This window comes from Ostrea edulis, chromosome 1, assembly GCF_947568905.1.
Source record: "Ostrea edulis chromosome 1, xbOstEdul1.1, whole genome shotgun sequence".
NCBI lineage: Eukaryota > Metazoa > Mollusca > Bivalvia > Ostreida > Ostreidae > Ostrea > Ostrea edulis.
The window spans coordinates 89,690,420-89,709,784 of NC_079164.1; the positions used below are offsets into that span (position 1 = coordinate 89,690,420).

Below are 19,365 nucleotides of genomic sequence, written 5' to 3' on the forward strand. Positions count from 1 at the left end.
TCCCGGAGAAATAAATGACAAAATCTTTTGATTTCTTGAATTAATTTATGGAGAGAACTTAATTTTTCCAGAAATCCTTAAAATTTGCGTCGTTTTACTAATTTTACTGTATTAAAAATGACATATTTCAAGCCCTATAAAATCTGTAAAATCCAGGAGCTTCCGGGGTTTCGCCCCTGGACCCCTACCAGGGCTTCGTCTTAAGGTGGCCCCAAACCCCCTGCCTCATAAAGTGGCGCCCCCGTAACCGCAATTCCTGGATCCGCCCCTGAAACAAGTGCGTTCTGACAAAATAAAACGTACATGCATGCTTTTTTCGACATCTCTATACAAAATATCATATTTGTGAAGGGAAAGGAGGATCCCGGCGCAAGATTCCTCATTGCTAGCTACATGTATGTTCAACTAGTCCTTATATGGAACCGATCGCGGTAGTTCAGTGATATACCCTTTGGTTCGTAACTGTGAAGTCGCATGTTCGATGCCATGGCTGCATCAAACTTTAGACGTAAATATATAGTTAATACATTCCCATACGCATTCCTATTTAAAAATGAGAATCACGGATCTTTCGGATAATGTGACCTTAAAAGTAGACACCCCGTGTTGCGACAGGCGTTGGCACGTTAAAGAGACCCCCCCCCCCCCCACCCCCCCCCCCCATAGCATAGTAAGTCTATTTGTGGTACGTCACCTGCAGCTGGTGACGGCTAAATATAAATATAAGTGGGACCTAAACTAATGAAATCCTTCGTAACAAAGCAAAATAAACAACCCCTCGGATGCAATACAAATGAAAGATTTTGCAATGCAAATGGAAATTATACAATGCAAACGAAAAAATTATATAATACAAATGGAAAATATAGAATACAAATGGAAAATTATACAATACAAATGGAAAGTATAGAATACAAATGGAAAATTATACAATACAAATGGAATTTATACAATGCAAATGAAAAATTATACAATGCAAATGGAAAATATAGAATACAAATGGAAAATTATACAATACAAATGGAAAAGATCAAATATTGCAACGTTTGACATGCCATATAAAAGACTATAAAGGATTTTATGTTGTATCATTGTTGATCAAGATGGACAAACTCCGTATTTTGAACTACGGGTTTTAAGGCCATAACGCACTCCAGAACCAATCTCTATTTAAAAAAAAATGACAAAAGATGAAATGAAACTCCTTGTTGCAGCTACGTAATTTGAGCAATCTGGAAGAAAGACTGTAATCTAAAAATTTTGCTGCCCTTTCGATCCCTCGTAACGGAAATAAAGTTGGTAAACACAAAATGCAGTAGTGGTGAAATAGTGTCTGTAAGTGCGCAACGCTAGTGGCCATGACAACGTGGACCATCGTGACCATGGTGAAAAGATTCAGTAACACAGGGTTTCTAGATTTTTGAAACGATCGGTCGATTTATTTTTCTCAAAAACAACATAAATGAGAATTTTCTTTGTCTAACATATATCGCACGGAACGCACAGAAGTATTAAGAAACAGAATATGCCCCATACTTTGAATGAAAGTAGTTACTTTTCTCAAACACTCGAGTACCTACGAAAATTCGCACGGATGTTTGCTTCACGAGCTGGATTCAAGGTTTGAAACAATTTGAGAAAGAACCATGATAATCTGTCACAAGAATATAAAAAGACATTCAATTTCTTACTAAATTGGGATTCACAATAGTCTTTATTTTGACAAAATGCTTGAAAATGAAAATAACGCAGGGTGAAAAGATGGAAGATGTAGCGTTATTAAGGTGAAAAGATATCAAATATTGTCATATTGATTAATATCCAGTAAATTCACAATTTTAAGTTTTTCTGTCATATATTATATTCTGATTTAAGGAATGTATGAGTTTATACATATGTAACCTATTTGTACTCTTTGTTCTTCTAGATATTTCTAAATACATGTACATGTACTTTCTCATTTATTCCCGTTATAACATAAAATATTGGTTTATTTTACAACTGACACAACAGGAGTTGTCTTCGTTTTCTTTTTACATGACCGAGAAGTCACAACGTCAGAACAGGGCACTGAACACCATTAAATTATACCCTGATGTAATAGTTATAAAGAAAGATTAAGTTTGAAAACTTTAACGCACTCTATTTGTTACACAGCTTCGTAAAATTGAAAACAAATTATTTTTTTCATGCTCATTTTCTATATATTTTATACACCACACGGCAGGAATTAATATCGAACTTAATACCACTGAGTGTTAATTCCCTTTTCATACTGGTGTGACGCTTGAATGTTTTAAAAGGCCGTGTCAGATTTGTACTTAATAAAAGAACAGTTCACTGGCCATAGCATCAACAAAATACCACATGCATACTTCATTACTTCACAGGGACGCCAGATCCGTCAATTCAACATTCACTGTAATGTTAGAATATAATCTCATTCTGAATTACAGCTCCACTTCTATTGATTACACATCAACTTTACTCATAGATACGGTAACATTGCCACCCCCCCCCCACCCCCCCCACCCCCAATACATGCAGCCAAAGTCTGATAAAAATCCTTTATTTTGCTGAAAAATGGAACAACAAATTGACAGTAAATAAGTGAAAGCAACACTGTTGTTTGGCACTGTTCCTGAAGCCCATAAAAGTCAATCTGCTGAAGCCAGAATCCAGTTTGGACCTCCTGATCACAGATTTCTCTATTACAGCAAGATCTATCACAGATGCATGTATCACGTGTTGTTTTTCCTACTGTACCATAAAGCCCACAGACACAAACCTCCAGACACCACTATACCAGTCCTGAAATATAGTAGTAAAAGTACTATCAATTTAAAATGCAAGGACTGCTGGAAACTACACAGTACTAGTACCACATCTTAGTCCAGGCTATGTCCTCATCATTTAAATACTTGTTTTCATCACTATTAATAAACATGTTCTTATAGTGAATAGGTCTATGCTTGTGAGACAGCATACATAACAAGAGGTCCATGGGCTACATTGCTCACGGGCATCAACTGCATATTCTAATGTAAAATGCAAATATTAAATATCAATCATAGCCCATCCTTAGCTAGGGGGAGGGGGAGGACGAGGGGGGGGGGGGATGAGGGGGAGGGGGAGGGGAGTCAAGGTGTGAACAGACTTATATCTACACTATAGGAGTATATTTGCATAGTAATTTGACATCGTATCCCTGTGGTTCTTGTCCCATGGGGGATCCAGGTTAGAATAGGTCCTCAGTACCCCATCCCCAGGAATCTAGGTTAAAATAGGTCCTCAGTACCCCACCCCCGGGGATCCAGGTTAGAATAGGTTCTCAGTACTCCTTGGTTATCATAAGAGGAAATTAAATGGGGTGATCCTTTGGATGAGACAGCAAAAACCGAGGCCCCGTGTCACAGCAGGTGTGGCACGATAAAGATCCTCTCTGCTCAATGGCATAGGCCAGCAAAGGTGATGTATCCATATGAGTGAAAAATTCTTGTGCTGGATGTTAAACAATATACCACCAAATAACCCTGTGGTTCTTGATAAAAGTTTTAAAGAATTCCCTACATATTCCTATGTGAATATTCAAACCCTTACTGAGGCCCTGTGTTAACCCTGGTGTGAACAATCCTTACTGAGGCCCTGTGTTAACCCTGGTGTGAACAATCCTTACTGAGGCCCTGTGTTAACCCTGGTGTGAACAATCCTTACTGAGGCCCTGTGTTAACCCTGGTGTTAACAACATTAAATCTACCGTACATGAGGATGCTTTACATATTAATTTTTACAGTAGTATTCCTGTGGTCTTAAACGTAATGGTGTAAAACAAATTGAATGATAAGGAAGCTTTCATTCAAGTTTTGGCTTTTCTAGTTCTTGATTAGATTTTTTAAAGACTTGAACCTATTTCCATTTTTCTTAACTGTCTCCCTTTAGAAGGGGCTATCAGGGGCGGATCCAGGAATTACGGTTACGGGGGGTGCCACTTTATGAGGCAGTGGGTCCAGGGCGAAGCCCTCGTGGGGGTCCAGGGGGCAAAGCCCCCGGAAGCTCCTGGATTTTACAGATTTTATGGGGCTTGAAATATTTCTCCTATTTAGTCATTTGTACTATTTTCTATCATTTTAATAAGGTGAAATTAATAAAATGACCCAAATTTTAAAGGGTTTTGGAAAAAATTAAGTTCTCCCAATAAAGTAATTCAAGGAATCAAAAAGATTTCATCATTTATTTCTCCGGGGGTGGAAGAAATTATTGCTTCTTTTATCGTTTAGTACATTTTCCTAAACAAGATATACTGCGATTTACCTTAAATTTGAAAATTTTAGGGGGGGCACGCACCGGCTGCGCCCTCCCTCTAAATCTGTCACTGGCTATGATATGATCGTTCATTTGATTGAGTAAACTTTTAATTTCCTTATAAACACGGTGGTTTTGTGTAAATTGCCCCATTGATTCTTGAGAAGACCTCAGCAAAAATGTGAAAAATTAACAGTCAACAGACAAATTGCAATCTGGAAAGCTCACTTAAGATGTCAGCCAAGGTGAGCTAAGTGACACTATGTAATGTAGATAGATGAAACCATCACTTACAACAGAGCGGGTCTGACATAGGGAGAGTGTTTCCATCTACTGTAATACTGGACAGACATTCTTTTGTCATTCTGATAATTCTGTACCAAGTCCTTAGCACTACAAGAGAAAGTACATAAATTACTTACAGTACTGGACAACAGTTTAAGGCGGTCCAAGAAACAAGTGTCACTTGCAGAAGCAGAACGACGAAGAGACCCACAACATTAAATGACCCCTACCCAAGAAATACTCACATCGAATACCATTTCCCCATTTCTTACAGTTATAAATTCAGAGTATAGCATGCAGACAGACAGATTAACCCACTAGGAACAAAGTAATCTCTAAGTGTCGGTATGCTTTGCAGACAACAAAATAAAAGCAGTCCTCTGTGACAAGTCTTACCAGAATATGTTCCCTGTGGCCACCAGAGCTTTATATCTGCTGTGTAACCTGATATCAACTGTTCCAAACTTTGAAAACTCTCTCGCTAGCTGAAACAAATACATGACATGTGATTTTATGAGTCGTATATGTAATTCTTTATAAAAAAAAACAACAAAAAAAAAAAACAAAAAAAAAAAAAATGAATTCTAAGTGAAATAAACTTTGACCTACAATACAATTGAGCCCATCTTTGTGCTGTTTTCATACTCTGTGACATTCATTGCAAAAGCTCACATTATGGTCTGGAAACCATATTTTTATCAATTATGTGTATGACCTTCACATATGATCATTTGAAATAAAAAAAAATATAAGATTTGTTTTTTATGCAGAAACATTATCTCTCACCCATTCTGATCTTTATACTAGCAAAACACATTTCTGAATTAAAATGTAGCAGAAACTGAGTTCATAACATGTATCATTATATATACTTTAATTCATGTAAAATACTGATTCCTTATTTTACGCAAGTAATTAATATGGCTAAATGACTTGTATATGTCAAATCGCATGATCATGAATTTGCGTGCCGTCTGTTAATCAAGAGTTTTTACATGTATTTTAGCAACAGAAAATTAAAAGCGAATAATTTTAATTCGCAAGTGATGCCTCTCGGGGAAATTACGCGATAATAAACTCCTTACATATATTTAGGAATTGACAGTACTTGGATCTGATTGGCCGAGAAACAGTTGATAAAACAATGTTTTCCTGTGGGGGTAAAGGCCACATCCTCTAAGATGATCATATCCAGCAACGGGATCAAAGCATTACTTGACAACGGGTGATATTACAAAAAATTATCACATGCACTCAGATTGTGTTTGCAAATCAACATTAACAGTTGCAAATAACAAATGAGCAGATATATATTCCCATTCTAAATGCAATTTTGCATTTTATTTGATGTTTATATCCTATTTAGTTGAGTTTTGCTTTTTTGTTTAATGAACTTATGAAATGTTTACACTTGATGTTATGTTTTTGAGTCATCCTATGACGACATCACAATAGAAAGCTTTTCGTTTCAGTAATGCTCATTTCACTGCTTCAAACCTCAGTGTTTTGTTTTGTTATATACATCTACTAAATGTACGACATTCAATATAATAAAAACACACAGTACATGTACAGTATCAATGACAGCATTATGTTGATTGTCTCTTATTTCATGAAAAGCAATCATAATTCATAATAAATGCTCGAAATGTGTTATTCAATTTTAAAGACATTAAAAAAATCACAATATCCATTGTACACAGGAAATCTTTTGAGTTTTGAACTAATGCAGGCAACTTTCTTGAGCTCGGATGTGTCAAATACTCGGGATATCTCAAAGTGAGCCGCTTGTAACAGTCATGATTCTGGAAATCTTGGATATCTCGTACAAGAAAATCCATTTAAAGTTTCAGTCCCAAGCAAAATATTTACCCGATTTATATCACAATCAGGCTAATTTTCTACTCTGTTGAATATAATGGTAAACTAGTTGGGAGACTTCATATCTGATCTACCCCGCACATTTCAAAGTCTGACTAAATTCACAGCTTCAAAAACATAGCTTGGGTATAATAATTGATTCAGAGTACCTACTAAACAAGATCACTGTCAAACTATTATCAGTGCATTTTAAAACGAAAGTGTTAGGAGCAATAATTCCCAGAATAGTCATGCTCAAATAAAATCGAAAGTAGGAATCGCGTTGTAAATCGAAAAATGTACAGTCGCTAAATAAAGGTAAAATTTCATGAAATTACACAAAAAAGTTGTAAAAATCATGGTTGTTGGTTCCGTTAGACAGGTGGTACATGTAGTTTAATACAGGTACAATAAATAGGTTTATGTCGGGGGGGGGGGGGGAGAGCATTTTACGATAACATACATGTACAACAGTGAGTTGCTTAAAAAAGTGGGTCGCTATGGTAGCTTTGACTGTGGTTAAGGGTAACATTGAAAAAACCCATTGTAAACTGAGGTGCAGCATTTATTATATAAATTTATTTATTATATATAATCAACATGACAAAGTCCATATTATAATTTGAAAGTCACAAAAATCAATTCTGTCACATAAATAACAAATATGTCTTTCATAATTACATTTGGTAATGAACATCTCTGTCCAGCTTCATTCCAATACAATGCAAATATCCCCTACATCAAATGTCCATTTATAGTGTTGAAAATTCCCAAAATTGATTTAATTGAACAAACAATGAACAAAATCCAAGTTTTATTGCACAACTACACTTGGTACTGTAGGAGAGAAAGAAGGACAAAAACAATGCCTCCCCTTGGGGGGGGGGGGTATAAAAAACCCAAGTATATCAATACATACATGTATGTACATGTATATAAAACATCATAAACAAACAGCCAATAAAGATGAATAATGTAGTTGAGGTTACCTTGTAAGCACTCAGTTGGAAAGAAGAGGTTTTGGACTGAACAAACACCAGTGGTCGTTGTGACTCGCTATCACTGCCTGCTAAATTCTATAGAAATAAAAATAAATATATTTCGCAAGGATTTAGAAAAAGTTTGTCAACCAATCACTGCTATTAAGTTACATATAGTTGCAAAAGTGATGGAGAAATCTATTTGAAAAATGGCAGATTTTTTAATATCAATGTATATTTCTTTAATGAAAGACACTTGGACATTGAAAGAGTTGCCAAATTAGTTTTAAAATGATAGATGTCCAAGTAATACTTAGATTTCTGGACCTTTACATACCCTTGGATCCCTGCATTGCCACAAACTCTGAGATCCTTACTACACCGCAAACCCTTGGATCCCTGTACTACCACAAACCCCAGGACTCTTAACATACTATAAACCCCTTTAACACACCACAAAGCGCCAGATCTTTACCACATTACAAAACCCTGGATCCTTACCACATCATAAAGCCCCGGATCATCACCACATCATAAAACCCTGGATCCTTACCATATCACAAAGCCCTGGATCATTACCACATCATAAAGCCCTGGATCATTACCACATCATAAAACCCTGGATCCTTACCACATCATAAAACCCTGGATCCTTACCACATCACAAAGCCCTGGATCATTACCACATCATAAAGCCCTGGATCATTACCACATTAAATAGCCCTGGATCCCTTCCACATCACAAAGCCCTGGATCCTTACCACATCAAAAAGCCTCGGATCATCACCACATCATAAAACCCTGGATCCTTACCACATCACAAAGCCCTGGATCATTACCACATCATAAAGCCCTGGATCCTTACCACATCATAAAACCCTGGATCCTTACCACATCACAAAGCCCTGGATCATTACCATATCATAAAGCCCTGGATCATTACCACATCATAAAACCCTGGATCCTTACCACATCACAAAGCCCTGGATCATTACCATATCATAAAGCCCTGGATCATTACCACATCACAAAGCCCCGGATCATCACCACATCATAAAACCCTGGATCATTACCACATCACAAAGCCCTGGATCATTACCACATCATAAAGCCCTGGATCCTTACCACATCATAAAACCCTGGATCATTACCACATTAAATAGCCCTGGATCAGTACCACATTAAATAGCCCCCGATCCTTACCACATCACAAAGCCCTGAATCATCACCACATTAAATAGCCCTGGATCAGTACCACATTAAATAGCCCCGGATCCTTACCACATCACAAAGCCCTGGATCATCACCACATTAAATAGCCCTGGATCAGTACCACATTAAATAGCCCCGGATCCTTACCACATCACAAAGCCCTGGATCATCACCACATTAAATAGCCCTGGATCAGTACCACATTAAATAGCCCCGGATCCTTACCACACTGTTGACACTGGCCCTGATGATATTGACTTTGTTGTGGAACTCCTTCATCACATTCAAATATCTGGTAAACGTACAGGACACTACCTCTGTAGACCTTCAATGTAGATTGGGAGAATATAGACTAAATATGTGTTACAATCAGATATGTCAGAACTCCAGCCCTCTTTACTCTCCTTTTATTTGTTTGTCTGTCTCTCTATATCTATGATAGTTACAGTTTATTCTTGATTATTCTGAACAAGTGTAGGTTTGTTAACAAAAACATACATGTACATAAAACTGCAGTCCCCCTGCTTCTAGCTTGAGTGTGTGGTGGGGGTGGGGATCAATTTATTTTGTCAAAAGAAATATTTGCAGTGATGGACCAGTTCAAAGTTTCAGTTACTACAAATGGATAGATAGACTATTGGACGAGATCTTCTGTCCCTATATTTTTGGATAAAATAAAAGTTAATAACAAAGATCTGGGTGTCATTTAAAGCACAGACAAGCTTGTCTAGCTTTTAAGTGAGACATATTTTCATGCTCTCCTAAACAAGTGATGTTTGTAAAACACATATGCCCCCCCCCCCTATGGTGCAAAATTGAAAAGGGTTATACACACACATCATTTAATTGATAGTAGTATCATCAATTCAAAATAATGAGCAGACAATATCTTCCTATGTCAAGAGTGGATTGACCATGTGACCTAAAAATCAATAGGGGTAATCTACTCCTTATGCTGTACCAGTGTACCAAGTTTGGTGTCAATCAAGCAAATAATTCTTAAAATATAGGAGACAATATATTCCTATGTCCAGTTTAATCCTTGACCTTTTACCATGTGATCTCTAAATCAATAGGGGTCATCTTCTCCTGAAGATGTACCAGTGTACCAAGTTTGATGTCTGTCAAGCAAATGGTTCTCAAGATATTGAGCAGACAGTATATTCAAATATCCAGTTTGACCCTTAACCTTTGACCATGTGATCTCAAGATTAATAGTGGTCATCTTCTCCTAAAGATGTACCAGTGTATTAAGTTTGATGTCTGTCAATCAAAGGGTTCTTAAGATATTGAACAAACAGTATATTTCAATGTCCAGTTTGACCCTTGACTTTTGACCATGTGACCTTAAAATCAATTGGGGTCATCTTCTTCTAAAAATATACCAGTGTACCAAGTTTGATGTCTGTAAAGTAAAGGGTTCTCTAGACATTGAGTGGTCAGTACATTCCTATGTCCAGTTTGACCCTTGACCTTTGACCATGTGACCTCAAAATCAATAGAGGTAATCTACTTCTTTGGATGTACCAGTGAACCAAGTCTGATGTCTGTCAAGCAAAGGGTTCTCAAGATATTAAGCGGACAGTATATTCCTATGTCCAAAGTAGATTAACCTGACCTTTGACCTGAAAAACAATAGGGGTCTTCTTCTACTCATAACCAACCCACATATGAAATATCATTATGATCAAGTGAATGATTCTCAAGATATTGAGCGGACAACATGTGGTCTACTGACCGACCGACATACTGACCGACAGGTGCAAAGCAATATGTCCCTCTTCTTTGAAGAGGGGCATAAATATATGTACCTGTTCATTAAGCCACTAGATGTATTACTAAGAATACAATTTGAAAATCACATAGATTGGCAATATTAAGCAAAAATATACATACATAAACTCATATGCATCTAATAAAGAAAACAAAAGCAGATGCAAATCTCAAATGTGCAATGAAGTGTTAACTAAAGACACCACCACAGATTTGAAAAATAATACTATGTGCTAGCTTTTCCTTCCAGACTTGACAATATCAGCATCATATAGTGTTTAGGATTCTGCATACAGCAGGTTTGATGTCAAAAACACATCCCTGAACTCCACAAATACCACTTATATATGGACATTACAGAATATATTTATACATGGACTTTTCTTACTTGTAAATGAACTTTACAAATACCACTTGTACATGAACTTTACTAATGCCACTTGTATATGAACTTTACTAATACCACTTGTACATGAACTTTACTAATACCACTTGTACACGAACTTTACTAATTACACTTGTAAATGAACTTTACTAATACCACTTGTACACGAACTTTACTAATTACACTTGTAAATGAACTTTACTAATACCACTTGTACATGAACTTTACTAATACCACTTGTACATGAACTTTACTAATACCACTTGTACATGAACTTTACTAATTACACTTGTAAATGAACTTTACTAATACCTCTTGTAAATGAACTTCACAAATACCACTTATACATGAACTTTCACATACCACTTACATGTGTATACACAGTGTACATGAACATTACAAAACTGCTTCTGCGAAAACTTCACAAAACTGCTGATAAAAAAAATTTCAAAAATAAAAAACTACTGCTTGCACTTCACAAATACCACTTACATGTGAACTTAACAAAATGACTTCTAAGTGAATTTCACAAAACGATTCATACACCAACTTCATATAAAATTACCTACAAGTGAACTTCACAAAACTAAAATTCACACCATCACATATATAAACTTCATCAAACCACTTACAAACTTCACTATACGAACAATGTCAGGTAATTTGTACTTACGGTATATTCATAAAAGTCATGATGTGACACAACCTTAGAAAACCTGAAAATACAAAACAGATACATTTCTCATCATACAGCACTTGTTCTGTATTGCCTAAGGAACAAAATATCTAATATCTGAAATAATTTGAATGCTTATGTGTTTTTATATGCAAGTACACGAGTGGATCTAACATCTAATTTTAATTAGATTGTATAAATAGTAATTTAAAATAATGTAAAAACCCTCTAAACAAATATAAAGACTGTAATGCAAGCAAAGAATGTCAAACATTAAAGACTTACAGTAGCCACACATGTACGCATCATAACCAGCTTCATGAGGGAGGAATGTCTCATCTATAATCATCCAAACAAAAAGCTACACAATACAAACAGGTAAATCAGAAATACAATACATGTACAGTGTATTTGCAATCTAAAAAAAACCCCCAAAACTATTCATATTATACAGGCCATATATCATTTACTAGAAGGTCTTCTAAAATGTATCTAGAAAGTTATCGCTTCTCTGTTCTCTAACTCATTGTATTTGTGTTGCCAAAGTTTCAATGAACTGTGAATATGTTCCATGTCATGTCATAAAGTATTCATGAACTGTAAATATGTGTCATGTCATAAAATAAAGTATTCAAGAACTGTGAATATGTGTCATGTCATAAAATAAAGTATTCAAGAACTGTGAATATGTGTCATGTCATAAAATAAAGTATTCAAGAACTGTGAATATGTGTCATGTCATAAAATAAAGTATTCAAGAACTGTGAATATGTGTCATGTCAAAAAATAAAGTATTCAAGAACTGTGAATATGTGTCATGTCAAAAAATAAAGTATTCAAGAACTGTGAATATGTGTCAAGTCATAAAATAAAGTATTCAAGAACTGTGAATATGTGTCATGTCATAAAATAAAGTATTCAAGAACTGTCTGTATGCACTGTACTATAGAATAAAGCATCCATAAACTGTGAATATGTACATGATACAGGTTATGTATTTTTAATTACAAGTTTAAACAAGATGCCCATGACCCCAACATTCACCTGCATCACCTTGGGGATGCCCTAAAATCAATATGACTAACATGGACTCACTGTTTTGGAAGAGGAGATTTATTTTAAAGATTTTTTCCCTATATATTCATGTATTATGTAAATTTGATCTCTGATTTAACCCCATCCTGACCCTAATGAAAAAATTAGATGTGTTTGTGAAACACTGATATCCCTGTATGGCAGCAAAGTTGCTAAATACCAAGGTCAATGTTTTTTCAAAAGGAGGTCAAACTCCAAGGTGAAGGTCACAAGATCATAAACTTTGGTCCCCAAGAAAGATTTTGTCACAAAGAATACACATTTAAAATATGAAAGCCCTAACACTAACCAATCAAAAGTTATGGTCAAGGTAAAAGTTTTTCAAAGTTTGGTCAAACCCCAATGTCAAGGTTAAAAGATTTAAAATTTTGGTACCAAAAGAAAGGCCTTGTCACAGGAAATACACAAGTGAAATATTAAAGCTCTACCACCATCTATTTAAAAGTTATGACCAAGCTTGAATAGTAAAGTTTTTGCAAACAAATAAATGGACATACCAAAAACTATATGCCCCTGAATCCCCGATTATGGGGGGCATAAAAAATCCTTTGAATTCAGAACATTTGCATATTATCAATGATGACAAATCATGGTGCTACTGGTCTTGAGAAGAAGCATTTTCTGAGGATGCTTGCATATTAATAGAAGTAATCAAGGCCTTGTTGTTTTTGAGAAGAGTTTGAAATAATTTTTATAACATATATATATATATTTGCTTGTAAATTTTTTTTATCCCCTATTGTGACCTTACCTCTGAAGGCCATGATTTAAAGAATTTTGAATCTCAACTCATTAAAGGACACATCGCATGTTTTTAAACTTTTTAATTTTTTCAGCAAAATTAATTCATTTCATGCCTAAAACTACTTTACATGTGTTTTAAAGGAAACAGTTTGGGTAGTTTTCGAGTTTGAAAGCGATGAAATTCAAATCTTGCGATATGCATATTTTCTTCGATATTTTACGCGCCATTATCTGTGACGTCATATGCGACCTCGAGCGAGAAGATTTGAAAACAGTTGTTAGCCATTTCATTAACAGATTAGATTTAATTGACAAACAAACAATTATCACATTAACAGCTTGTAAATAACACTGCATTAGGGTGTTTTGTGCCGTTTAAGGGTGTACTTGCTGTCAGTAGAGAGGCTTTGGACTGTGTTTTTTTCAATTTTCGAAGGAAGGTATGAGGGACAAGACGTGAATATTTTTTGTCGGCACAACGACTTTGCCATAAAAAACCCAGTAGAATTTGTCCCTGTACTTTTTTAAACAAGCACTTGGACAAAGACGTAGATAAACTGCGAGAAAATGGTTCTATCGAAGCTACCCACTGCTACATATAGGCCTACGGCTTATGCTTTCCGTTCTGCTCTCAAATTCAATACACACTCGCACCAACTGACCTTCACCTTGTAACACCATATAGGCAGAACTTCGCTAGCAGTGTCTACCAACTGGTAGTTTTAAAAAAGAAATTTGAAGATAAAAGATAATTGAACTTTCAATTATAAATAATAAAATATGATATTTCCCAACTTTGAATTGAATTGAATTATAATGCTTTCATTTTTTTTTAAGGAACACGTACGTGTTTACAACAACGTACAGCACGCCGCGCTCCCACTTCCTAAGTAACAACGTGTAGATAACAAAAAAATAATGATTAATAAAATTGCTTGAATAAAATAATCTAAAAGTATTGGGATTTTCACCATAAGTTTGATAATTTTTATTATTATTTTTTCTCTCGAAATCCACCCGTGACAGTAGGCCTAGTTGTCAATGATACATAATCGTATCATAATTTAGATCTAACTTCTCCAAAATAAATTTAATAATAATTGCACTGTTTATTTTCAAAAAGCAACAACGCTAATTACAGTTCTTTACAGAAATGACATTACCATATTGTGTTTAGACAGTGATCCCATGTAAACATTATTTACTCGCAGATTTCATACTCGCTTTCCTCGCTACATTTGGGCCGCTATTTGTATGCACTGGTGGCTTAAAGATATAAGACTCGGGAAATTGGTTAACATCGAAATAAATGTTATCCATGGTAAATTTATTAGGCCCCTAAAACCCGAGTTTTTAAAAATATCTAACACTACTTTTACAACAAGTTGATCGACGAAGGTCGCATATGACGTCACTGTACCACGTGACTACCTATCTAATTAACTAGGCTTTTTGAAATCGGGGCTTAGATTTAAGTCCGTATTGTGGCTAATTATTGCAATACTTCAGCGAACGAACTATTACAATTAATTTCTATAAGCATAAGGAAGACAAAATGCATATAATTTTGTATACTTTGAAAACACGAGATGTGTCCTTTAAGGAAGCTTTCATAAAAGTTTGGTCTTTTATGGTTCAGTGGTCTTTGATAAGATTTTTAAATGATGCCACCATATTTTCACTATTTCTTAATTATCTCCCCTTTGAAAAGGGCATGCCCCTTCATTTGAGCTGTTTTAAATCCCTTTTACCCAAGGATAATTAATAGCAAGTTTGGTTAAACAAGAGGGACTGTGAGCAATGCTCACTAAGAATACCCCCCGCTTACCCCAATCTCCCAAAGGGTGTTGGTAATAGGTATAAACTACCTCTTTTCTGAGTGTAAAAAACAAATGGCATGACAAACCGAACCATATTGCTACTTCGATGTCCAGTGCGCGTGACCTTTGACCCCAAAATCGATAGGGAACATCTTCATCCCATGGGTAGTCCATATGTATGATATGGTGACTGTAGAATGAAAGGATAACGCTTTATAGCCCGGAAACCATATTGCTACTTCGATGTCCAGTGCGCTTGACCTTTGACCTTTTGACCCCAAAATCGATAGGGAACATTTTCATCTCATGGGTAGTCCATATGTATGATATGGTGACTGTAGGTGGAAAGGATAACGCTTTAGAGCCCGGAAACCATATTGCTACTTCGATGTCCAGTGCACTTGACCTTTGACCTTTTGACCCCAAAATCGATAGGGAACATCTTCATCCCATGGGTAGTCCATATGTATGATATGGTGACTGTAGGTGGAAAGGATAACGCTTTATAGCCAGGAAACCATATTGCTACTTCGATGTCCAGTGCGCTTGACCTTTGACCTTTTGACCCCAAAATCGATAGGGAACATCTTCATCCCATGGGTAGTCCATATATATGATATGGTGACGGTAGGTGGAAAGGATAATGCTTTAGAGCCCGGAAACCATTGCGTCTACAGACGGACGGACAGACAGACGGACAACCCGATTCCAGTATACCCCCCCCACAACTTGTTGCGGGGGGTATAAATAGGCCCTGTGTTCTCGAGTAGAAGTCGAAAATGTGTAAAGTTTACAGACATACAGGCCAGGAGGTTATAAAACTTTTACCGTACTCATACTCAAACTCAGCCATGTTTCTTTGGAGTACAAATCTGAGCAATCTTCGAAACATACTTGAAAAATCTTTCCTCATAAGACATGCAGCCCTAGGTTAAGGATTCCTTTGAATCGGCAATTGCAGGTCTTATCTATCATCTGGAAATCTAACTCTCTTTTAATCATGTTAATATAAAATTCCCTTTCAACACTTACGGCTGTAGTTTTCAAATCCTTCTCCGTGCGCAATGATAGGCGAATATATCACAAATTGTTGACCCAACGGACTAAAGAAACAAGGACAAATCTGTTAAAACATTTCTCATCCCTGAACATGCTGTGCAAAGTCCAAATAGACCAATCAATATGCTCATGAATTTGCTCCATTGGACATTGGTAGCTATTAAGTAAATTATAAAGTCATTCAATCTTTATATCCACTTTTTCATTACTTGCATAAAAATAACAGAAACAGAAATACTCTTTAGCCTGCTTGCAAATGTAACTTCAACAAAGTATATCCCCTAAAACAATAGGAGCCTTCTCTAAATGACATGTAATCATGTTGCACCTTCAAGAATAATTTTTAGCTATTAGGCCAATTAAAATGAATTGATAGATTATCATCCCCGCCCGCCCCTCAAAAAAGGGCCCACCCGATTTTTTTTATTTTCACAAAAATTACGATTTCAAACAAACTTGCTTCCCAGTGACATGAGTGAATGATTAAAGTCACAGAATAATGGTTTTATATCTTCTACCAAGGATTCTTTGAATGTTAACTTGATTAACACTTTGTGTGATGCCTTATGTCATTAATTTTTGTTTTCTCAAGAAATAAAAAACAAAATCCCCCCATCCGCCCCATATTTTTTTGTGACCCCGGACGATAATCTACTAATTAAGTTGAATTGACATTATGCAGAGATAATTTTTTTTTTTTAGAATTGATATATAATTCCTTTATCTACAAAATATAGTACCTGCTTAACACTTTGTAGAGACCACCAAGAGTTGAATTAAATTTCAAATCTATTTTCTGAAATAAAAATAAGAACAAAATTATCATCACTGATATTAGCAATCAGTATACAGCTATCGGACTGAAAAAACGACCGATTTAGAGGGATGATCAGTTTACCAGGAACTTAGCATATAGAGACATTTTATATCAATTTTCATTAGATATTTCTTCTTCATACCATGAACCATATAATATAGTTTTCAAGGAAAATTCATTCTATCCTGTAAATAAAACAAAATAAATGACTAACATGTTTATTTCCAATCCAAGCCGTACGATTGTTGCAATTAATACACAAAGAAGGTACTGTTCACTTTGATCTGGTGATCTATAATTAATTTTTATCAGTGGAGATCAAATTAATCCGCTTGTACCTACAGGTAGTTATTACGAGAAATATTCTCGCTGAAATCATCTAAATTCAAATTGAAAATCTATTACAGAATACATTATTGGCATTCCTCTCACCTACAAAAACTCTGTTTATGTCCATCGCTTATGTCTTTAACAAATTTGTTTTGATGTTTGTGAAAAGTACAGTATATAAATATTGCATGTAGTTGAGGGTAACATTGAAAATTTTCACCCCGAGAAAACCATTGTCAACCTCGGCTGCGCCTCGGTTGACAATGGTTTCTCAAGGGGTGAAAATTTCAATGTTACCCTCAACTACATGCAATATTTGTTTTATTATACTGAATGTTATGTGAACTGGAAAGCAGAAAAACTTACGTCTGTTGACATTTGATCAATCACTGTCATGCGATATTTCGTATTTCGATGCGGGTACTCGCGTTTATTACAAACGCTCAAACGACGTTGTCTAGCAATCTACGGTGAACTGTATGCGCATAAATTTGACGCATGTGATAATTTTTTATAATATCACCTGTTGTCAAGTACTGTTACCCGTTGCTAGATACTATCACCCTGGGGCGCGTGTTTTCTGTTCTCAGAGGGTAACAATATGTTTTTTCAAATGCTTCTCGACCAATCAGGTTCGAGTATTTTACATGAAAGAATTGTAATTTGAATATTTCTTAAGAATTTTAAGTCTGTGGAAACCAAGAAAATTAATTTATCTTTTGATAATTATCATTAACAGTCAGGGGTTGTTCTTAATTCACTTCCACTTATATCTATATGATAAAATGGTGCAACAATATGGCGTTTTAACTGATACTGTGTTCAATATCTGTTATATTTTGTACAGAATTTGGAAGGGTCATTTGGACTTGCCAGATGTCATTAATACCCTTGACATCACAGGTAAACCATAGAAATTATACAGGTTTTCTGAGGGGCCGGTTTGTAGAAGTTTCACTGTATTATCAAATTCAATTGCCAAGGAAATATTGTTAATTAAGGGTTCAATTTTTTTTTCATTTTCACTTCCGTTACTTTGACTGACCTGAGTAAAGCGGATACTGAGAATTTAAGGCAGACAGTCAGAGAAAACCAACACATATCACTCCAAATGTACAGTATAGAGTTTGCAGTAAATGTGCTATCAAATCCCACTACATGTACAAACATATCATGCACGTACCTTTCTAATCATGTATGTTGAAATCTGTTTGGTGTCTATAATCAAAGGGAAAATCCTGTGTATTTCAGTCTTGAAGTCCCTGTAATGGGCTATACACACAAAGAGAATGTAAAATTTCAATATTTTACAAAAATTATATTGACTTTCTTGCACTACTCCCAGTCAAATGCTCTAGATATGATAGGTTAACTCAAGCATACATTTCAAATGTTTTTGCCTTTGATATCTCAACAAATTGTAATGATGGCCATTTACTCATGAATATATTGCAGCTGTGAACAATGTGCATGTGAATTTTGATAAATATAGCAGATCTATCTTAACGGCTGGAAACTTTGAAAGAAATGAAAGTAGAATGTAAATAAGAAATATAGCAACACCTCACACCGGAATACTTTAATGCACTTCATGAAATATAGAAGCATGGGGCTTCATACAGGTGACTCTTGATGGCTTGATCTTCAATCTCTCGAAGTTTGTCATCTCTTGATGTAAAATCACGGTCCCGATTTCTCTCTCTATATAACCGAGCAAATATACTCTCGACCTCTTGAAGTGAAAGTGTTCCGTAAAACATTTTTCATTGTTTTTCACTCTCAATCTCTCGAAGTGGTAGTAACGTATACATACCATCACTAAAGCATATGATTATCTGCGTTTAGACCTTACCTGAATAAAGGTGAATGCCTGGGGCTAGCTCGGCCGTTTTATCGCAATTCACCTTTGAATTAGAACGCTTTGGCCGATATAGTATTGCGTTGTGTGACGACACCATTGAATTTGTTTGTAATACAATTGCGAAATGCAAAAGAAACTCTCATTGGTCCATATGTATAAGTCCGCC

The 19,365-nt window shown here is 35.6% G+C and overlaps 1 protein-coding gene across 3 annotated transcripts in view; it reads right to left on the reverse strand.

The window, feature by feature from the left end:
* Positions 1-2,553: 2,553 nt before the first annotated feature.
* LOC125675399 (poly(A)-specific ribonuclease PNLDC1-like) overlaps positions 2,554-19,365 on the reverse strand; it is a 31,146-nt gene continuing 14,334 nt past the window's right edge. For all 3 annotated transcript variants that reach the window (XM_048913037.2, XM_056165431.1, XM_056165438.1), the window contains exons 13-22: positions 18,522-18,610; positions 16,932-16,987; positions 16,165-16,235; positions 11,759-11,812; positions 11,471-11,513; positions 8,865-8,964; positions 7,437-7,523; positions 4,984-5,072; positions 4,597-4,695; positions 2,554-2,811 (exon numbers count right to left, since the gene is read on the reverse strand). In XM_048913037.2, the coding sequence (XP_048768994.2) occupies positions 2,742-2,811; positions 4,597-4,695; positions 4,984-5,072; positions 7,437-7,523; positions 8,865-8,964; positions 11,471-11,513; positions 11,759-11,812; positions 16,165-16,235; positions 16,932-16,987; positions 18,522-18,610 (758 nt within the window). In that variant the 3' untranslated portion in view covers positions 2,554-2,741. The remainder of the gene's footprint in view (positions 2,812-4,596; positions 4,696-4,983; positions 5,073-7,436; positions 7,524-8,864; positions 8,965-11,470; positions 11,514-11,758; positions 11,813-16,164; positions 16,236-16,931; positions 16,988-18,521; positions 18,611-19,365) is intronic.